Source organism: Danio rerio, chromosome 3 (assembly GCF_052040795.2).
Source record: "Danio rerio strain M-AB ecotype USA chromosome 3, GRCz13ab, whole genome shotgun sequence".
Lineage (NCBI taxonomy): Eukaryota > Metazoa > Chordata > Actinopteri > Cypriniformes > Danionidae > Danio > Danio rerio.
In genome coordinates this window covers 50409414-50430327 of record NC_141023.1, presented here as the reverse complement: position 1 = coordinate 50430327, position 20914 = coordinate 50409414, and the positions used below count along the sequence as shown (strand labels likewise).

The window sequence follows — 20914 nt, the reverse complement described above, 5'->3', positions numbered from 1 at the left end:
CTGATAATTAAATTTAATAAATTAAATTTTTTTCTATTCATGCATGTAATCTGTTCAAAGCTTTTGACAAGCTGTTTTACCATAGTTTATGACTGGACGGTTTTCATTTGTCCATCTCATTTTGATATATAGGCTTTTTTAAATCTTTAGGCATCTTAATGTAATGTCCATGGCGTGATTAATGCACGTGATGTATGCACTAGTTTTATATTAGTTTATATTGGTTACGTGGCAGACATTGCGCACTCTCGCTCTCGTTAACATACTTAAATACCTGTGCTATATGACAATATGAAAGCTTTTTTAAGTCCTCCTGTATGATATTTAAGGTTTGGGACTCTGCTGAAGTCTGTTCTGAAATGAAAGCGTCAGACTTGACGTCATTCGCTACGGTTTTTAATAACGCGTGACTCGCATTGACAGGTGAAAATCCGATCTACCTGCTTACACTGCAGACACGAGAACACTAATCCGATTCATATCGGATAAATGTCCACATTTGAACAAGGCCTGAATCGGATTTGAGTAAATCGGAATCCATGTGATTTGTTCCTTCTAACATGTACATGGGCCACATCCGATCTGTGCCATATGGGAGAACAAAATCGGAATTGAGTCACTTGAACAATGCAGTGTAAATGTGGCCTATATGTGTAGTCATTCATTTCTGTTTATTTAATGACTAGTCTAGTTATGGTCTTTAGACATCTATTACATTTTTCACTGACAGCCTAAATTTAGCCTTGTTTTAGCCAAGAAGGCTACTGCATGTTTAAACATCTATTAGACATATTGAAAAAAAAAAATGTTTGTTGCGTAATTACATGTAACTGGTAACATCATACAGTATGTTAAAGTAACATGTAACAAGTTACAACTTTGCCTCAAAATGCCCCTAGACAAGTAGACTGTTTGTCTACTTTAAGGCAACTTAAATTTATGAACATGTATGTTACAAATATAGTAGCATTGTTTTCAATGATTGTATTTCCTGTGCAACACTCTAATGCAGTTTTTATGTGACATCTATGAACATATAGTTTCATGTTATGTTTGTTTTTGTGGGTTATTAATGTACAGGGACAAATACTTTTTCACAGTAAAAATACCTCAAACTTTCTACATCTGCAACCCAAGCAGGAAACCACAGTTTTAAAGAAGATAGACATTGCTGATTGTGAGAGAAGCAACTAAAGTATCACGTTACTTTAAGTAAACGGTAGCACTGACTTACTGTAACATTCCCCAACACTGATTGTGGTGAACTATATATGTACTACTTTGTACTTGTTGCAATGAGGAAAGAGTAGTGAGTACTGAAGGCTTTATAGCAAACGAAACCAATATTTCTCCTTCCTCCCCAAAGGCTCAGTGTGACAGAATCTCTGTGTAAAATGCCAGGAAACAGTCTGATCTGCCCCTCTCCTTCTGCAACACACAATTTAACCCCCTTCGCTGACTTTTCCCTCTATAGCAAGTGGCCTGAAAACTGAAATAGCTTTTTTGTTTTTGCCTTTTCTCTCTTTATGTCTTTCAACATCCTCATCGTCGCCATTTCATCGTTTCTCTCTGTTTTACTGTGAATCTGTCTTGTCGTGGCCATTGCTCCCATTTCCCATGATTCTACAGCAGATTTCTTCAGTTTGGAAATTCCCTCCATCAACGTCAACCTGGACAGCCTGTTGGACGAGTTCAGGGTGGTCCCATGTCGGAGCTCCCTTGCTGCGGTCAGCTCTCCGGAGGGGGATTCGGTGTCCGAGGAGGAGGGCCAGAGCACCACGCTATGACCCCTGAGCCCACCCAGAAGCATTGCCCAACTGGAGGCCCAATCAGAACCCCACCTCGGCCAAACCCTGAGTCATGGATACTACACGAAAGACTAGATAAGACGCCAGCCACACAACAGGTGCCATATAAAAAAGCAACAGAATGGAATTCGTTCAAATTGCCACTGGAGGAACCTGGGGTTTTGTGTAACGATTCCTGTTTCTCTCTGAACGATTCTGTCTGTTTCATTTTGTCGTTGTGTTGTTGGTTTTGTTCAGTTGGGATGTTTTTATTTCTGCCTTATCAGAGCTGCAATTATGATACAATGCACATAGGGAGCAGTCTGCTGACTTTAAAGCAACCTCATACTCTTTTTTTGTGCAGGTGGCTCGGAACTGGGACCTACTTTCATTGAATAAGAGTGGGACAGCTTTGTTTTCACTACAGGGTCCATGCCATGCTCTTCATAGATGACTTGGTGGCATATAGCATGTTTAAGTCTAGTTTTGCAATGCTGCAGTCTTTCCTTCCTTCCTTCCTTCATTCCTTCCTTCCTTCCTTCCATCCTTTCTTTCTTTCTTTCTTTCTTCTTTTCTTCCTTCCTCTCCTTTCTATTGTTAGTTATCTTTCTAACTGTGGCGGAGAGGGCATGGTTGGACTGCCTGGAACAGTGGAGAGCAGGTTGGGAGACTGAGCAGCTAAACAAGTAAGTCAGTCAGTGTAATTATTAAAATCTGTTGTCTCTCAGTGATTGGGCCAGAGAGATGCTTCAAACAAGAGATGACTGGCAGAGAACGGGAAACGAGCAGATAGAGAGACGCTATTGAATGTGCTGCTTATAAAAAAAAAAATTAATAAATATATTTGAATTACCTGCATCTCAGACCCTGCCTTCTTCTTCTTACTCCAAACAAACTTTACTACACTGATGCCAAAACTTGGAAGAACAACACCAGTGGTTACGCTCCCTGGAGCTGAGTGAGAGAAAACAGGTGTTAATAATGACTCTGATTGACTGAATTTTTCAGCCGTTGGCCTCCCAACCTGCTCTCCACTGTTGCGGGCAGTTCGACCGCGCCCTCCGCACCACACTAACCTACACAACACACTGCTCTATCAGTCAAATTGACCTTTCGCTAATCCTAACCTTAAAATACTACTGACCAGTCCTTGGTCTTACTAAGTATTGCAGTTTAAAGACAAGTTTTCTTTTCTTATATAGAGCTATGTAGGTCCTTCACTTTTACTGTAGGTAGTTTGAAATGTAACTTTTCAAAATAAATCTAAGAATACAAAAACACAAGTTACTGGGGCACAAACAATTATGATACAACAAAACACATCTAGACTTTTCAAAAGTATTCACTGCACATTTTAGACACTATTAATTAGACACTGTAAATATATACTAGTCAACATTTAATGTTGATCAAAATCTTTCATCCAAGTTGTTCTCAAAACTAAATGTACATTGAATAATACACTTTGGACATATTAGATGAACTTTTTTGATTTACTTTAAATGTTGACTACTATATATATATATATATATATATATATATATATATATATATATATATATATATATATATATATATATATATATATATATATATATATATATATATAATACAAATTAAAATAGTTTTAGACAAAGCTGAAACTGTTTGTTTGTGTTTAAAAGCAATATTTCTGTGTTTGGTTTATGAATTATTCATTTCTAAACTACATAGTATAAACTGAGAGACGGATCTTAGCGGAAGGTCAATAATTTTTTTCTGCACAAGAACACTCTTAAACAATTCAGAAACTCACATTATAAACTAATTATAAAACACAGTAACAACTGCTTTAGTGAATTTTCTTGAAGAGACTGTAAGATACAATGCAGTAGCAAGATGTGAAGTCCTAGGTTCCCACAGTTACGGATTAAAATGATCTGTGAGTTTTAAAGGGGTCATATTATGTTGTTTACACTCTAGTTGTTTAAACTTCCTTTAGTGTGTAATGTTTTACTATTTGAGCATGGAAATGTTCAGGAAAGCAACAAAGCACAAGGTCACTCCAAAGGGAGTTATTCTGTACATCAGTAAGCACTGTTTATGTAATTCCTCAAGCGCCGTCATTGTAGTCATAATGTTACAAATTTAAATAATTTCCACCCCAGAGGGTCAGGTCTTGGTTAAGTTGTGTTGAAATTGTGTTGTCTTTTATTTTAATGCTCTTTCACAGATCTAATATCCTACATAGAAAAATATCTCACATGACTGGATCAAGTCAGGCTTCCAGACTAGGGGCAAATATGAACCATATCAGGGCCAAGTCTCAGCCAAGTTAATAATCCATAACTGAGCCTGAACTGGGCCAGATATGTTGGTGTGTCATGACTGCAACAGAATTGATAAACCCATGAATAATTGCGCTTAAAGCATGCTATGGGCATGCTTTCTCTCGAAGAAATTTCTCGAAGAAATTTTTTTTCTTTATTTGAAAATAATAAAACTAAATTTTAAATGTGGGTCAAAATAGGCCAAACTTACATGACCCGCATATGAATTATTAACATCTGGGCCAAATACTACATTTTACATCTGGCCCAAGTATTGTGTGCCGTCAAGATGGTGCCACCTCTGCCAAACCACGTGCTGTACACCAGTGCCGGATGAATGCCTACTGTGTCAGATTTATACCAGATCTAGGCCTGAATTCTTTGCTACTGTACCTGGAATACTGATACATACATATGATTTGTTCCCAAAATTAATGTTTACATTCATTAACATCCACACGTCACCATAGTAAGTGAATCTGTGTGCTTTTGACATAACCTTGAGTGCATTTAATACACATAATAAGTAATCTGTGTACTTATTTCAGGAGTTTAAACTGACAAGGCTTTACGTAATGTTTCTAAAAACATATTTAAAGATGTTTCGTTTGTTGTTGCTGGAGTAACTAATGCACAAGCTGTAAAGGCACTACTTTCTAATGAAAAGTAGGCAGGATTTTAAAGAGACGCACACCAAAAACAGCACATTTTTGCTACCAAACCACAAAAATGAGCATTTACAGCATAGTATAATACATCATTTGCGTATTGTATCTTGTAAAATGCGCACAATAGGACCCCTTTAAATGTTTCATAGACATTTTAAATTCTAATCATGCTTATTATTTCCTCTTTGTGAGGGTTTCTAATTTTAAAATTCTTATTAATAACTGTTCACGGCTATTCATTGGTCCGAATGTGTGTGGGAACCCTGGAAATGTCAATTCCTTACCCAATTTTTTTACTCAAATACTTTTCTGTGATTATTCCTTCACTATCAGGGCTTTTAGCAGCCAAACAATCACTGATTCTGTTCTAACGCACTGCCTTGCATTTTCTGTTGTCTTTCCACATCCATACGCCCTCCAAAGTGCTTCAAACGCAGTGCCACACTCTCCCTTATTGTATATACCAATACTGTACATAAAGATGTGTAGATAAGTGTCAACGAGAGGACAAATGTAAAGGCAAATATGAATTATATATTCATAAATGTGACATGCCATATTTATCTTGTATAGAGATAATGTTCTAAGTATTATTTTGTCCCTGAACACTTTTTTGTCAGGTTCACATAGCAAGTGAGTTTTTTGCACTTTTGTAAGCCATGAACTAGATGTAGAAATATGAATGCAGATGTGGCAGATAGAGCTACTCCCGAGAGAGATTTTAACCCCTAAGCCGACCTCATCAATGACAGCCTTAATCAACAACACAATCTGTGTATCTATTTAGAAAATAGATTGTCAGACTATACTGTGTCAGTCTTAGGGACATTTACATGACAATTGCTTTAACTAAAAGCAGAACTTTTTTAGGGTTTTGGCCAAATTTAGTGTTTCGGCCATTTTAAAAAAGGTCTCTCTCTGATATTGAAAAGTTTACAACCTGTGCAAATATATTAATTGTTCAGTAAATAGACAAGAGCAAGAACAGTACACGACAACCAAAAAGCAAAACAAAGCGATGGTGGACCGTCGGAGTGTCTGAAATGGCATAACACTCATCTAGGTTTTAATTTAAACTTACTTGACGACCATTAGAAAAGTGTGTTCTGTATAGTATGAATATGAACAGTATAAATGAAATTTATACTTCCGACATCTGCCATTTATCATTATCACAAGGCCAACTTAAATCATTTGCACCTACTATGAGTTTGGACGCACTGCTACACAGCTAACATACTGTTTTTCACATAGTATGAAGTAGGGAAATATATACCTGTGTTTGTGCTTATGCATAGAGATTTTAGGCCTCTACTGGCCTGGCATGAATATTCCCACATTTGTATTGATTTTTGTGGTTCTGAGTGAACAGGAATTGTTTTGAAAATGTTGCCACCTTCATACAAAACTTTTCTAATATTCAAGTGAAAAACTTGCTGTTTTTAGTACATGATTGTCATGTAAATGTACTCTTTATATTGTATAGCAACTGGTAGATTATAAAAAAAAATACATTGGCCCCTATAAGTTTTTGGACACAAATCTAGTATAATTTACTTCAAAACAATGCTCACATCTTCAGAATAAAAATGAATTTCCATTTACTCAATGTAATTATATGTGCGACCGTGTAACTGTATAAAAGACCAAATTGATCGCTAAACCACAGAAGGTCATTTCTACCCTGACCTTTGCACACAGTTTGGGTGCAGTCTTTCCCCAGTCTGAGATTCAGTATAATAATGCTTCCCATTAGACCCAAATAAATTAAACTCACTTCCATCACTAAAGTATCCATTGGTCCAGTTATCTGTCAACACAACATGTTCCTCTGCAAAGGTCAGTCTAGTTTTTGGGTTTGATCACTAAAGAATTTAGTCCCCACTGTAGTTTCCAAATGACAAAAATATAGGGATTTTTTATCATTTGTTGAATGTTTAGCATTTTGGATGAATATTCTTTTTAACAGAGGGACAAAAATCTCTCAGATTTTATTAAAAATGAAGTCATTTGTATTCTGAAGATGAAAAAATAAAGTCTTAATTGAACACTACATTAAAAAAAATAGGTTCATTTTACAACTCCTCTTGAGTTAAACAGTTGAGTTTTACCATTTCTGAATCCATTTAGCCGATCTCCCTGAGCCCTATCATACACCTGGTGCAATGCGGCGACGCAATTGTTGCTTGCTAGTTTCAGCTCGATGCAATATCGTTCTGACGTTTTGCACCTTGCTGTTTAAATAGCAAATGCATTTGCACTCATATGTGCACCCAACTAAAATAGACTGCACAATAGACCAGCTGAGAGCAGGTCTAAGGTCCAGCGCAGAGAATGTTAGTTGTGCGCCTTGCTTAACATTGCTTCATACATACAATATGTACAGCAATACACAAATATCTTTACAAATGAAAAATAATTAAAGCAATAAAATATTACAAATATTATAATTTTTTATATAAATATAAAAACCACTGCGTTCATGCCTGCTTCATCTCGGAGGGGGGGGGGGGGGACTTTTTTAGTTTATTCATGACAATTTGCTCCTGTGTAATGTTATTATTAGTAGCGGTATTATTTATTGTATGCATATTTATATTTGTTTTATGAAAAACAAGCTTAGATTTGCCCGCTTGTGCCGACCATATAAGTAATAGCATCTGTATTTGGAAATAACTCAGTTTTTTGACCTCACTTCGGTATTATTGTTCATTTATTTGTTTGCTGGAAATTAGAACTGAATTTAGAAATAGTTTTGAAACAAATATTTGCACTTAGCTAACTAAATTAATTATGTAGGCTAATTGATGTCTGTGTGTACAACACCATTCCTTATCCTCGAAAGAGAGTGAAAATGAAAGTAAAGAATGAAAAGGCTCATTCTCTCATTCTAACGCAGCAGATGATCTGTTTAATCGTTTTCTTGCTTGTGAAGTGCTCAGTTTTTCCACTTACAAAGTCTGCCATGTAAATAGCATAGTTGCGCGATGCAACTGACTCTAAAAGGGAATTAAAGATGAGACTCTGGTTGGTTTATTCTCAAAACACACCTATAACTTATCATGAGAATAAGCTCAACGCCATTAGACCATGTGCCGCAGCGCAAAACAGATTGTTCCGCCGTTAAAATAGCAAAAGTGGATTCTGACACGCTCTTAATGCTTTTGCGCCATGCGCTTTGGACTTTGCACCTATATAGTCAAAATACAGCACTTTTAGCTTAGCTTAGCATAAATCAGTGGTTCTCAATCCTGGTCCTCCAGCCCACACACTGTTTTATTTTATTCAACTTTAATTAACACCTATTTAGATAACCAACTCATTACACTTCTGTTTGTACAAACTAGTTATTTAAAATGAGCTGAAAAACAGAATGTTCAAACCACTTAATTTGGTAAAAATTAATGTTAACTTAAATCCTTCACAAATTGAGTGAGTTGAACCCAGCATTTTTTACAATGTAGAAAAGAGATCCTAGAGTAACTGTGCTGAGATTAACATGTTCCCTGCATAGTGTTTACTGTCCTCTACCCCTGCACATAGGCAATTGGCAGAACCTAAAGTTTACTTAATTCAAAAACAAAATAAAAAGATTTTCACTACACAACAGTTTGCATCATTTTCAAACTTTATTATGACAGAATAATCATTCATTGTTCTTAATACAAGATGGAACCGCAGGAGAGTCAAGCTATGAATAGAGAAACTATTAAAACTCTTTGGCAATTTTAGCAAGATGCTAATGATCTAATCCTATTCAATGATCAATGCTAAGCTAAGCTAAAAGTGCACAAATAGTAAAACTCAACTGTTTAACTTTAGCGGAGTTGTAATATGAGCCTATTAAAAAATAATAATAAATAAATAAAAAAACCTGAGGTTGAATTGATGTTAAAGTGCTTTTTAGCTAACCCTTTAATAACATAACAAGGCATATACTAACAAAATCCTATTCGATTTTCAAAACTGACTTTTTAAAATGGTTTCTGCTGATTTTTCTGAGATCAACTTGAGTGGTCAAGACGATCCACCAATGTTTGGCAACCATAATGTGTCCACATACTTTTCAGGGTCTCTGTAGAGCTTATCTCCCTATAAAATCAATGGAAAGATACTGATTTGTACCTTGGCAGGGATCCTTTTTAAGACGTCAGGCCCTAGAATATCCTTGAAAGTCTCACTGCTTTTCCCCAGACACACAATCGGATGCCACCCTGAGCTGGCACTAGTCTGTTTCATCGACAGGCGACAACTACGAGACTACTGGATGCTGCAATTACTCTTGTCCGAACTTGTACAAAACCCACAGGACTTCTACAAGGTCAAGCAAAACACTTGCTCACTTCTGTTTCGTGGAAGATTTGGGCACAGCGAACAGTCTCCGTTTTTCTCATAAGAAGGACTTCCAACGGTGGATAGCCATGGCTTCTCTTTCTCTCTATCTTTGAAATAAGCATTAGTGTACGTCAGGGACAAAAATGACTTTTGTTTGTTTTTTTGCTGAATTCTGTGATATGCCTCAGTATGTGTTCTTGATGAAATATAGTCTAATGATTATTGGTGACTGAGTAATAGTTGTAGTGATTACACAATTGATAATTGCAAGTGCCCTCACATTCGGTATTTATAACCTGAAGCTAACGGCGAGTTTCGTGCGTACGTGAGGTTGTGTCCGTGCCGGTGTTTTGTGAGGAGGCAGTCGCGTCTGTTTCAAGTGTGCTGACTGAATGTGATTTAGCCTTTACTTTCGAGTGCACTAGAGTAAAGGCTTCTTGATACCTTATAGCAGCTGCAATAGACGCATGGTTTCTTTTGCTCATCTCTATCCGTTAGCAGTCATAATGAATGCTTGTGTTGTTGTTAATGAAGACACGGGAGGGTTTTTATACGGTGTGTACATTCATTCTCATTCCAGTTCAACACCGCATCTGTCACGCACGTTTCTAACGTGAAAAGGCACAAGGATGTGTTATCGTAATCTTGAGATGATTCGTTAACAGGTGACCGTTTATGTTTAGCATTTATGTCAAATTAAATGTTGACAAAATCGTTTTTTAAAAGAATGGCTGTAATTGGAAAAGGATTTACAGTTTTATTTTAGCTAATTATTTTATTTGACCCACACAGAATCTGCATCGGTGAATTTCGTAAAACTGTAAAAGGCACAAAACTATAAAAGCAGTAATTTATGCAATAAGGATCAATAATAATAAGAATAATAATAAGAAAAAGAAGAAGAAGAAGAATAGTGATTTTTACAGTACATTTCAGGCTTTTTCCATAGCAGTTCTGAATCTATTTCTAACAATTATAAAAAAATTTGTAAGATGGAAAAAATTTCAACTTATCCTAAGAACTTTGTTCAATTGCTTGGTTATTTCTTGTTATTCTGAGCTTATGTCTCACAGATTTGAGGAAAAAATAGCTGAATTCATTAATTTGAGCTTATATATACAACCCCAAATGAGAAAAGGTTGGGACAGTATTGAACACGCAATTAAAGAAAGAAAGAAGTGATTTCTAAATTTACTTTGACTTGTTTTTCATTGCCAACAATACAACAAATCGTTATTTAATGTGTTCCTCATGATTTTGAATTTTGGAGTGTCTATTTAGGCTAAGTGCAAATAGCGCACCTCGTTGGAACAAGCTAGTTAAGTGATTCACACCCATCATCGTTGCACTGACAGAAACAACATAAGTAAAGATCGCGGCTTGAGCACTTACGGTATTTATAGTGGCTTATGAATCATCTGATTGGTAAATCATAAATTGAATAATGCGGTGCTGACTGCACGCAATCATAAGCACGCGATCCTCTCAAAAATAGTTTATAAATAAACTTCACAAAGCGCATGGCAACATCTTTTGACTCTATCAATCATGAACCCAGTTTGAATCCAGCATCTCATGAACCCGTTCTTCTTTTGTCCCCCACTATATATCAGATTTTGTCTACTTTTCATCACGAGGAAGACAAGTAGGAATCATTAATAAATGTGTGTATTATGGAGGGCTCAGATTCATAGAACTGGATTGGAGAGGTGTTAAATCCAAATCATAGGCATTTTAAGTTTGTAAAAGTTATAAATTAAAAATACCCTTAAATGTAATTTTTTTTTTACTGCTTCAGTGAACCTGAACAAGTAAATTAAAATCCATTAATTTTCAATAGTTGTATTGGTAATCTTTTTTTCAAAGTGTGCTTTAAATGCTTTAAAAATAAGTAAAATCTTTGTAGACTAGAAATATATGTACTGTATACCATTTATTTAAAAAAATGTGGGCAATTATAGATTTATTTTATTTGAAAATATATTATATTAATCTTATTTTTTAATTCAACTATAGGGGTGCGGCTAGGTAGAGGGCCTACAATTCATTGTGCCTAGGGGCCTCTGAATTCTTAATCCGGGCCTGCATGGGTGATAACACTTATAGAGGAATGGAGATTCTTAATGCTGTTACGCCCTCGAGGCGAAACAAGAAAAAAAGAGGGGAAAGCCAAAAGTCACGTTACAAAAGTTTTATTTTTGAGCTCACTGTGATCAAACATTAGGCAAAAACGCCCCGCCAGCTCGCAAGCCGCTGGTCTCAAGCCAGACCTTAGCCGGAAGAATCTCTCTCAAACAGTGGCAGGACGCTGATAAAAGAGCGCTCACTTAGACTCAGGTGTTCCCCACCAAAGGAATTGGAGATCACAGTTGTTCAGCTTAGTGTTGTGACTTTGTCCTTTATACACTAAAATTCATCCAGATTTCTTGAATCTTTTAATTGTGTTATGCATTAATTTAAGTGAAATATCCAAATGTCTTCCTATTTTTCTTTAAGGAACATTGTTTTTAAACATTTCAATAATTGTCCCATATATTTGTTGGCAAATCTTTGGCCCATCTTTGCTCCTAGAGGACTAGACTTTTCTTGGATGCTGCGTTTACTAAATCAAAGTTACAATCACAGGTTGACATCACATCATTATTTAACCAATTGACCTGATTACTACCCCTAAAATGCTCCTCTCTCAATGTTTTTGATATGTGTTGCAGGTCTGAATGACAGAATGGGATGTATTTTTACAAATGAAATGAAGTTAACCAGACAAAACATGAAATATTTTGTGTTCATAGTGTCTGCAATGAAATGCAAGTCAATGTAAAAATCTACTTGTTCTCAATTTCCATACGGTCCCAACTTTTTTTTTATTTGGGATTGTATTTACAGTAGAATGATCTGTTCTAACTTGGTGCGGATTTAAATACAAATATTTCAATTTTATTTTACTTATATCAAGACACCCTAAAATTCTGAACTCAAATAGTAAAATCAGGACATGTTTTTTTTTTCTTTGTGAAATTCACCATGATGCTTTATATTTCCTGCACTGATTGTAGTGGGAAACTAATGACGAGTGAATTTGTAAGCATCCATTATAAGCATTATCATAGGAATCAAATATATGTTGAACATTTCAAAGGACAAAAGATGTACAGAAATCCGATGATCTGCTGACGAGCGAAACAGATTTAATTTCAAAACCGCTCTTGTTATGCTTTTGAATCAAAGAAAGATTACGTTACAAATTCACTTTTCAAAAGAGCATTTTTATAAAAGAAGCCAGTAATCTAATGCACCACAAAACAAACACAGACTTTACACCGATACCTTTTTCTATTATTCATTCAACTGTGACATTTTAAACATGAAACAAAATGTTCAACAAACAACAGAATTGACAAAGCGATTGCAAATCCTTGGTTTTAAAACATGTTACAATAAAGATCTTCGGTCACCTGGTTAAAGTGACAGAACAAAGCATGCATTTTTAACGATTCCCTTTAGATAATCATCATGTGTGTGTTCATTAAAACCATGACCGGACAATAAAAGGGAGTGATCGATGAAGCAGGGATGTGCCAACAGGTGTTTTCAGATGTGCACATTATCCAACGGTGTACAGTCCTCTCTCCACCCCTGCTTACTGTTCAAATCTGCCTGTAAATCACCCTCCTCAGCTTAGCATATCAGTGGAAGAACACAGTCTGTACTGTGACGCCTGCCGCAGTCCTTATCAGAATGTCAGAAATACATAGATATATATATATATATATATTAAACTCTACATTTGTAATACTTTTGGTGTTAGTGCTTTACTTTTCTTGTGTGTTCAGCTCAAGCTGCTGGAGTGAAAAAAAGTGCATATATAGTTCCTGTTATTTATATTAGAGTTTTGACTATTTTGAGTATTTTGGAGGGTAAATGTAAATTTGATGTCAGAAATTGTGGTAACTTATTTGATAAACATCAGGATCTGATTTGATCTTTCTCTTGTTACACTGTTAAAACATTCTTTCATGTTGTTCCAACACAAATTGATTAAGTTAACAACAGTTAACAAATGTAAGTGGATAAAACATTTAAGCTTAGATAACAATCTCCTCAAAAATACCTTAAGAATAGTTTCAACTCATTTTAAATCAGCCAACTGACCCATATCTATCAGCTGATAACCACTGATAATGCCCATTCAATTGAGTGAAAACTTTCCAAGCGGGTGTTTTAAATAAGTTGTTTGAACAAGCAGCAAAATTCCTTTTTGAGTACATTATTTCCAATAATAACAAGAAAAAAATCTAATCAGACACTGTCCAGGTATTTATCAAATAAGATATTTGGTATTCTATTTTAAGATATTGATATCATTTTTATACTGTACTGTATGCCATCAAAGTGATTAGATTTCTTTTAAAAAGGACTAAGTAAATTAAATATGCACATAACTATAAAAAGATAAGTCAACTTAACAAGTTACAACTTAACAGCTACAAGTTGATATTGCAATAATTTATTATTCTGCCATATGAATACAGTTTAACTTAACAATTAAATACTGTAATAATTGTTAGTGTTTTTGAATCATAGATTAGTAAAGTGTACTGTACAGAATGTATTATAGCAGGCCTATTTAATAACTCTTCACTAATGAATGCTATAACACTGTATTAATTATAGTAAACTGATAATCTGTAATAAATATTGTAGTAAACTTTAGTTTTTACTACGGTAAACTGTGGTGTATTGTAGTTTAATTTATCTTGCAGTTGTAGAAAACTAGAGTATTGGGTCATTTTTTTTTTTGTCTATACAGTATTATGTAACTAGTTGTTGTTTTATCATTATTTATTCAATAGCATGGCTCAAAAACTATTTACTATAAATTATTATAGTATTTTTTTTTCATGTAGGAAGGTTAAGTTTATTCAACTTTAAAGATTTAAGGCAGCCATTTTTTTTTTTTTAGCTTTTAGGTACTAATTTACACACTTTAAAAATTTAACATGAACTATTTTGGTATACAAATATGTACCAGCTGAAAAGATACAGCCCTTGTGAAAGCTCTCGTACCTTTATTTCTGAATGTGTAAAATCCCATTAGCAACATTTCAGGTAAATCATAAACACTTAAAAATGCACTTAGCGAAAAAAAAATGCATTACCCATGATGCTGTACTCACAATGCACAAATCAGGCAGTCAAAGCAAGCAAATTGGGTTTCATAAGTGAAAACTCTATTAATTTTCTCCATAGGGGAAATAGATGTTAAACTAATAACTGATAAATCTTTAAAAACAGGCATGTTGTTCAGGGGTGCGTTTCTGAAAATGATAGTTAGAAAACTAAGGTCACAAGTTGTGTCGTTACACACATAGTTCATTGATTTGACATTTCCCAAATCCGTCGTTCCAACAAACATTTGCAAATTCAGTCGCAAACTTGCTTGCAACTACACCCAGCTGTAGTTACATAGTTCCTGGCTGAGCTGCATTACCAGTTATTCCCCCTATGCCCTATTCATTTAGAACATTCTAACATTTAAACTTGAAATTATGTCAAATAAAGTATTAAAGTCATCACTCTTAATTGTAGTTTGCTTTCAAAGCATTTTTACAGTTTAGTTTTAGCGATCTACATGTTTACAACTACGCTCCCTACGCAGTGCACTTAGAAAACATTGATGCCATTTGGAACACTGTCGTGGCTCATGGCGAAAGACCTATTATTTAAAAGTGTAATTTATGTTACTAAAAGCTTTTAAAAAATAAAAAACAGCATATTTTAATGGTCTTAATTTATAGTAGGTTATTTATTAAGTAGCTGTACTGTATATGACATAGACCTGTTGGTTAAAGCATATGCAGTGGTTCACATGTGTCAAATTGTAAAAGTAGACTATTGAAAAAACAAAAAAACAAAAAAAAAAAACAATATCCTACATAATAATAATAATAATAATAGTTATTATTATTATTATTATTATTATTATTATTATTATTATTATTATTATTATTATTATTATTATTATTAATATTATTATTATGTAGGATATTGTTTTTTTTTGTTTGTTTATTTTTTTATAATAGTCTACTTTTACAATTTGACACATGTAAACCACTGCATATGCTTTAACCAACAGGCCTATGTCATATACAGTACAGATACTTAATAAATAACCTACTATACTTTTTTTTTCATTTACTAATAAATAATAAATATTAGATTTAATTTCTTAATAAATAGTCTCATTATATATTTCATATATGATTGATATATTATATTAGAATACTTGTTAGCTTTTGGAAATGATTTTATGTTTTAGAATAGCATATATAATGTCCTAATGAAACAATACAATCTGCACAAAAAAATTATAGGGCTCTTTTCTAAAGAAGTTGTTACTCTACCCTGTTTAGAACATCATTATGGGCGTTTTACATTATAACTAATGGGTTCAAACGATGGATCTGCGACAGAGAAACTACAGGTTTTTGAAAACACTCATCACTGCATCGTTCTTTTCCCAGACGATGCATCATACTATGATAGTTCAGCCTCGAGTTACGTCGTTGTTAGGGAAACGCACCCCAGATTGTTAATCGGTGTTTGTTGTGCGGTTTTGTTCAATGCATTTGTTCAAATTAGTTCAACTTTGTAGAGTTTTATAGTGGAAATAGTGTAAAATATTTAGTAAACAAACTACATTAATCATGATGCTATTGCTATTTTATGATTTAACAAGGACTTTTGAAGTCCATATGTGACCCTGGACCACAAAACTGGTCTTATGTTTCACAGGTATATTTGTGGAATAGCCAAAAATACATTGTGTGGGTCAAAAATAGATTTTTGTGCCTTTTGCTAAAAATCATCAAGCTTGAAGGCATTTTGTAAATTTCCTACTGAGCTAGCTGTCTGCTGATATGCATTGCTAACAACTTAATTCGCACAACTTTAAAGGTGATTACAATATAAGATCATATTTCATAAAGAGATTTTGGAAATTTCCAACACTGAACCCAACAGTCTTAAACAAATTAAACGAATGTAGTTAACTCAAAATTGACTGAAAGTTAATTCTACTCGTTTGAAAAGAGTTTTAAACACAGTGTTGAAGGTAATGAGGTAATGAAATACCTCATTACTTCAACCTAAATAGAGTAAGTTCACAGTATTCATATACATTTTTTTTACTCAAATGGTTTGTAGCAATCGGTTTTCTTAAATGATTTGAGTTGCCTTAACTTATTGGGTTTTACAGTACTGAGTTGGTTTGAGTTCTCTTAATTTATTGAGTTTTACTGTGCTTATATTGCTTGGTGTACCCAAATGAATTGAGTTTACAGTACACATGATTACTTTTTGAACTTAAAGGGTTTGTTACAATTGGTTTCCTCAAATGGTTTGAGTTACTGTTTGGGTTTTACAGTGTACTGTGAGCTAGCTGTCTGCTAATATGCATTGCTTAACTCAATTCGAACAACTTTAAAGGTGATTTTCTCATTATTTTGATTGTTTTTTAAACCTCAGATTTCAGATTATCAAATATTTCTACTGTCAACAACAACAAAAAAGGTAGGGGAGAGCAGGGCACAAAGTAACACTTTTTGGTTTTGGTCAAATAATGAACAAAGTAATCGGGTTAGACAAACCATATTTTTATACCAACAACACACAAGCCTCTCTTACAAATGAGCACTGGAATTATGATCGCCAGACCTATGGTTTCTGTGCAGTATTGCCAAAAGTCCCAGGAGTAAAAATGTTACAACTTACCCCACCTGCAGGGTAAGTTGCAAGTTTTTTTTTTAACCCAAGGGCACCTTGGGTTAGTTCTAACACATGCTTATACAGGCAGATTTCGCACAATTAATTTCAATTCAGTTTACTTTAAATAGTAGCTATATTTCCTTAGTACCTGGCTCATTTCTTTTTTATTCTACATAGCGCAGTATGTTTATGTATTTATTTGGTTATTGGATGAACACAGACGAATCTATTTGCATTATTATCCATTTATCCATTATTATAAAATGCATTTATTTGCATTATTAGCAATAAAATATATATATTTTTTTTCTTATAAAACAATATTTTCTATTTACAAAAACATTTTTATTTAAAAAGTTCTCAACATTACACTCAAAATTCCCAAAAATATTTTGTTCTTTTAGTTGGCGTCCAACATGTGGCTTAATTGTAACACCCTGTTCTAACGAACCCCGCTGTGTCATGTTTTCCTCAAAACTGGCTAGCAGTTACTTTTTACGTCTTTTAAAATGGTTTCATCTTTTAGTCAAGAAGACGGTGATCACAACAGTATCAGATTTTACTATCATTCTTTCACAGATTAAAAAAAAAAAAATATATATATATCAACTCTATAACAAAAAAAAATCCTTTTATACTGTAAAAATTCTTTCTCCTGTGTTTCTCATGCAAATTTAGCCAAATTTTTTTCAATAATTGGCAGGAATATGTCTGCTGACACTGTGGTGAAAACCTCGGAAGCATGTCATGGTTAACCTTAAGCAAATACCTTAAAACTCTGTGTTACATTTAACCCCGCGTTACTTTGTGCGCCGCGCTCCCCTACTTTTGACTAGTTTTGTGCTCCAAGGCCACAAATTAAAAAAAAAAAAATGAATGGGAAAAAAACAGTCTGGAACAAGCGAAGAAATAAAACGATGGAAATTAAATAGGCTTTTCTGCAAGCTTCTGAATTCCACCAGAATATTCACAAAAAACAGAGTAACTGTAACTGCACCTTAATAACATTTCTCCTGATAAGCTTTTTGACCAAAGAAAACATCTGAGCCAACCTCAAAATTAAACCTGAGAGATCCATTGGTCATCACACAGAGCAATAAAACTCCAGTCAATTATTGGACTTCTCCTAAAGCAGGAGATTCTTAAGCATTCCTCCTCAAGTATGTCACAGAAGCATCCTCCAATCAAGTCATCAGTGTTAACTTGCGCAGAATGTGAGGTATTAATCATTTCTGGGCTGAAACTAGCTTGCTAGCCTGTGTGACAAGAATTTCTGGACGAGCGAGGGTGTGTATTGATCCTTCCAGGCAATGCGAGCTGAAGAAAACAAAAAACCAAAGTGAAGCCTCATGACACCCTTCCCTTTCTCCATTCTCAAACGTCAGTGTCCATAGCAAATGAAATCCAATCCCACAGTGTTTCTCCAAGATCGAGTGACACCAGACGGTCTCATCTTAGCTTCTCCAAGTTTAAACCACTCTGTTTCCTCACAGTAACTGCAAGTGTCAATCTCAAGATCTCTCTATTCATCCATACAGTGAAACTATCCATTTGTGTTTGCTTCATAACTTCCACAAGTCTCCCCCTTCCCAAAGACAAGCCAGAACAAGCCTCGGAACTGGTCGCAAAATAACCGCCTGTTCTTCATAAAACATTCATTGTGACTTGCGAAACCAGTCGATACATTTCTTTTTCCAGTGACACCTGAGAAAGTGTGTGTTAATATATACTACTGTACTTTTAAAGAGATCACCTCATCATATACTCTTAGTTTTACACCTATTTGAGTTTCTTTCTTCAGCTGAACACAAAATAATATATTTTAACAAATGCTGGTTGCTGGCACCCATCGATATCAATAGTAAATCAAAAAGTACTCTGGAAGCCAACCAACATTTTTCGAAACATCTGAAAAAAACTCAGGTTTCAAACATGGTGAGTAATGACATATTTTTCATTTTTGCTTGATTAATCCCTTTAAATTGGTCCACATGGGCAGTTCTGGACTCTTTACGCCAACAAAACCCATGGAAGAGTGGCAGCCACCAGCGCCAGTAATGTGAAAGAGATCATTAGGACGAGAAGCCAGCAGGAGATGGTGCAAAACCTCTGTCCATTGCTGCTGTAGTCCTGCTGTGTCCCTGACGTCGTCCCATTGTTGATAATGTCCCCTTCTGCCATGGGTCGTCCCAATTCACTTATAATAAACACCTCTGAGGCGTCTTTAGGACAGACCAGTTGTCGTCTACACAGTCTACATGAAATCCTCCTTAGACACCAGCAGATACACTCCAGACCTCCGGTATGAGACCCAGTAGTGTTCCTGGGGAATTCAGGAGTGGGCACTGATGGCACTTCCAAAGTCTTTCCAAGTCTTTTGGATTCTGTGGTTGAAACTGTAAATCCGTGCTGCTTTGTGATGAATGTCAGGTGTCTGCAGACGGGACAGATGATATTATCCCGTTTATTAGTCCCGTTCAGGCTGGTGTTAACTAATGTTCGCACTAAGCAGTCATGGCAGAAGTGATGGCCGCAACTGAGCGTCCTGGCGCTGTCCGAGAAGCTCTCGTAGCAGACGGGACACTCGCTGTCCTGAGCCTCCTCATCCATGCCTGTCTCCGGGTAAAGAACTCCCCGCCTGGATGCGCTCGATCAGCTGGATTTGAGATGCCGCAGCGCGCGGTTAATAAGCAACAACAGCCCGCGGAAACACACACAAACACTCTGGCGCAGGTAACTGATACTCCCTTAAGATGACAAGCAGACGATAGTGACGACACGGCCATTGTCACACAAAGAAAATGTTGAAAAACTAGATCTGTTGAGAAAGAGAGAGAGAGAGAGAGAGAGAGAGAGAGAGAGAGAGAGAGAGAGAGAGAGAGAGAGAGAGAGAGAGAGAGAACTGGAAAAAGTTCTGTTGTAAACGAACCGCATTTCTACTACTTTAAGTGTCATGTAGCCTATAATAATAATAATAATAATAATAATAATAACAATCATAATAATAATAATATAACAAAAATAATACTATTAGGCTAATATTATTTTTTTAAAATAATAATAATAATAATAATAATAATAATAATAATTATTATTATTATTATTATTATTATTATTATTATTATTATTATTATTCATTCATTTTCTTTCCGGCTTAGTTTAACGCAGCAAATGCCATTTCAGCCGCAACCCAGCACTGGGGAAACACCCATACACACCCTTTCACACACACTTCGGCCAATTTATCTTTTTCAATTATGATTATTATGATGATAAGGGTTATTATTATTATTTTAATTATTATTGTTGTTGTTGTTGTTGTTATTATTATAATCTTAAACCTTATTTGATGATGATGATGATTATTACTATTATTATTATTATAATTATCATTATTAGTAGTATTATTAGACCCTATTATGATGGAGGATGATTATTATTATTATTATTATTATTATTATTATTAGTATTATTAGACCCTATTATGATGAAGATGATGATGATGGTGATGATGATGATTATTATTATTTTTAGTAGTAGTAGTAGTAGGCCTAGTATTAGACCCTTATGATGATGATGATGATAATGCAGTGGCGCAGTAGGTAGTGCTGTTACACAGCAAGGAGGTCGCAGGTTCGAGCCTCGGATGGGTCAGTTGGCGTTTCTGTGAGGAGTTTGCATGTTCTCCCTGCGTTCTCTTGGGTTTCCTCCGGGTGCTCCGGTTTCCCCCAGAGTCTAAAGACATGCGGTACAGGTGAATTGGGTGAGCTAAATTGTCTGTAGTGTATAAGTGTGAATGGTTGTTTTCCAAAGATGGGTTGCGGCTGGAAGGGCATCCGTTGTGTAAAAACATGATGTATAAGTTGGCAGTTCATTCCGCTGTGGTGACACCGGATTAAGGAACTAAGCCGAAAAGAAAATGAATGAATTAATCTCAGTGTAATAAAATCTTGGCGGATAGTAAATATTTTACTACTGGAGACCTGACGCGCCACCGTGTGGCTTGATTTATAAAGGATATTTAATCAATTATGGCTCACGACGAGTT

General features: G+C 35.1%; 2 protein-coding genes across 16 annotated transcripts in view; one reads left to right on the top strand and one right to left on the bottom strand.

Moving 5' to 3' along the window:
• The window catches only part of arhgap44a (Rho GTPase activating protein 44a), a 153062-nt gene extending 150002 nt beyond the window's left edge, over positions 1 to 3060 (top strand). For 5 of the 15 annotated variants that reach the window (XM_087245104.1, XM_087245101.1, XM_087245095.1 and 2 more), the window contains one exon: positions 1630 to 3035. In XM_087245104.1, the coding sequence (XP_087101230.1) occupies positions 1630 to 1787 (158 nt within the window). In that variant the 3' untranslated portion in view covers positions 1788 to 3035. Of the gene's footprint in view, positions 1 to 1629 lie in introns of all 15 variants that reach the window. The other 10 variants (XM_087245107.1, XM_087245097.1, XM_087245102.1 and 7 more) reach the window with 4 other exon arrangements.
• A 15676-nt stretch (positions 3061 to 18736) lies between these two features.
• Positions 18737 to 19595, bottom strand: rnf222 (ring finger protein 222). Its single transcript, XM_087245137.1, has one exon. The coding sequence runs from the start codon at positions 19474 to 19476 to the stop codon at positions 18877 to 18879; it is 600 nt and encodes a 199-aa protein (XP_087101263.1). The 5' UTR covers positions 19477 to 19595; the 3' UTR covers positions 18737 to 18876.
• Between the last annotated feature and the right edge of the window lie 1319 nt (positions 19596 to 20914).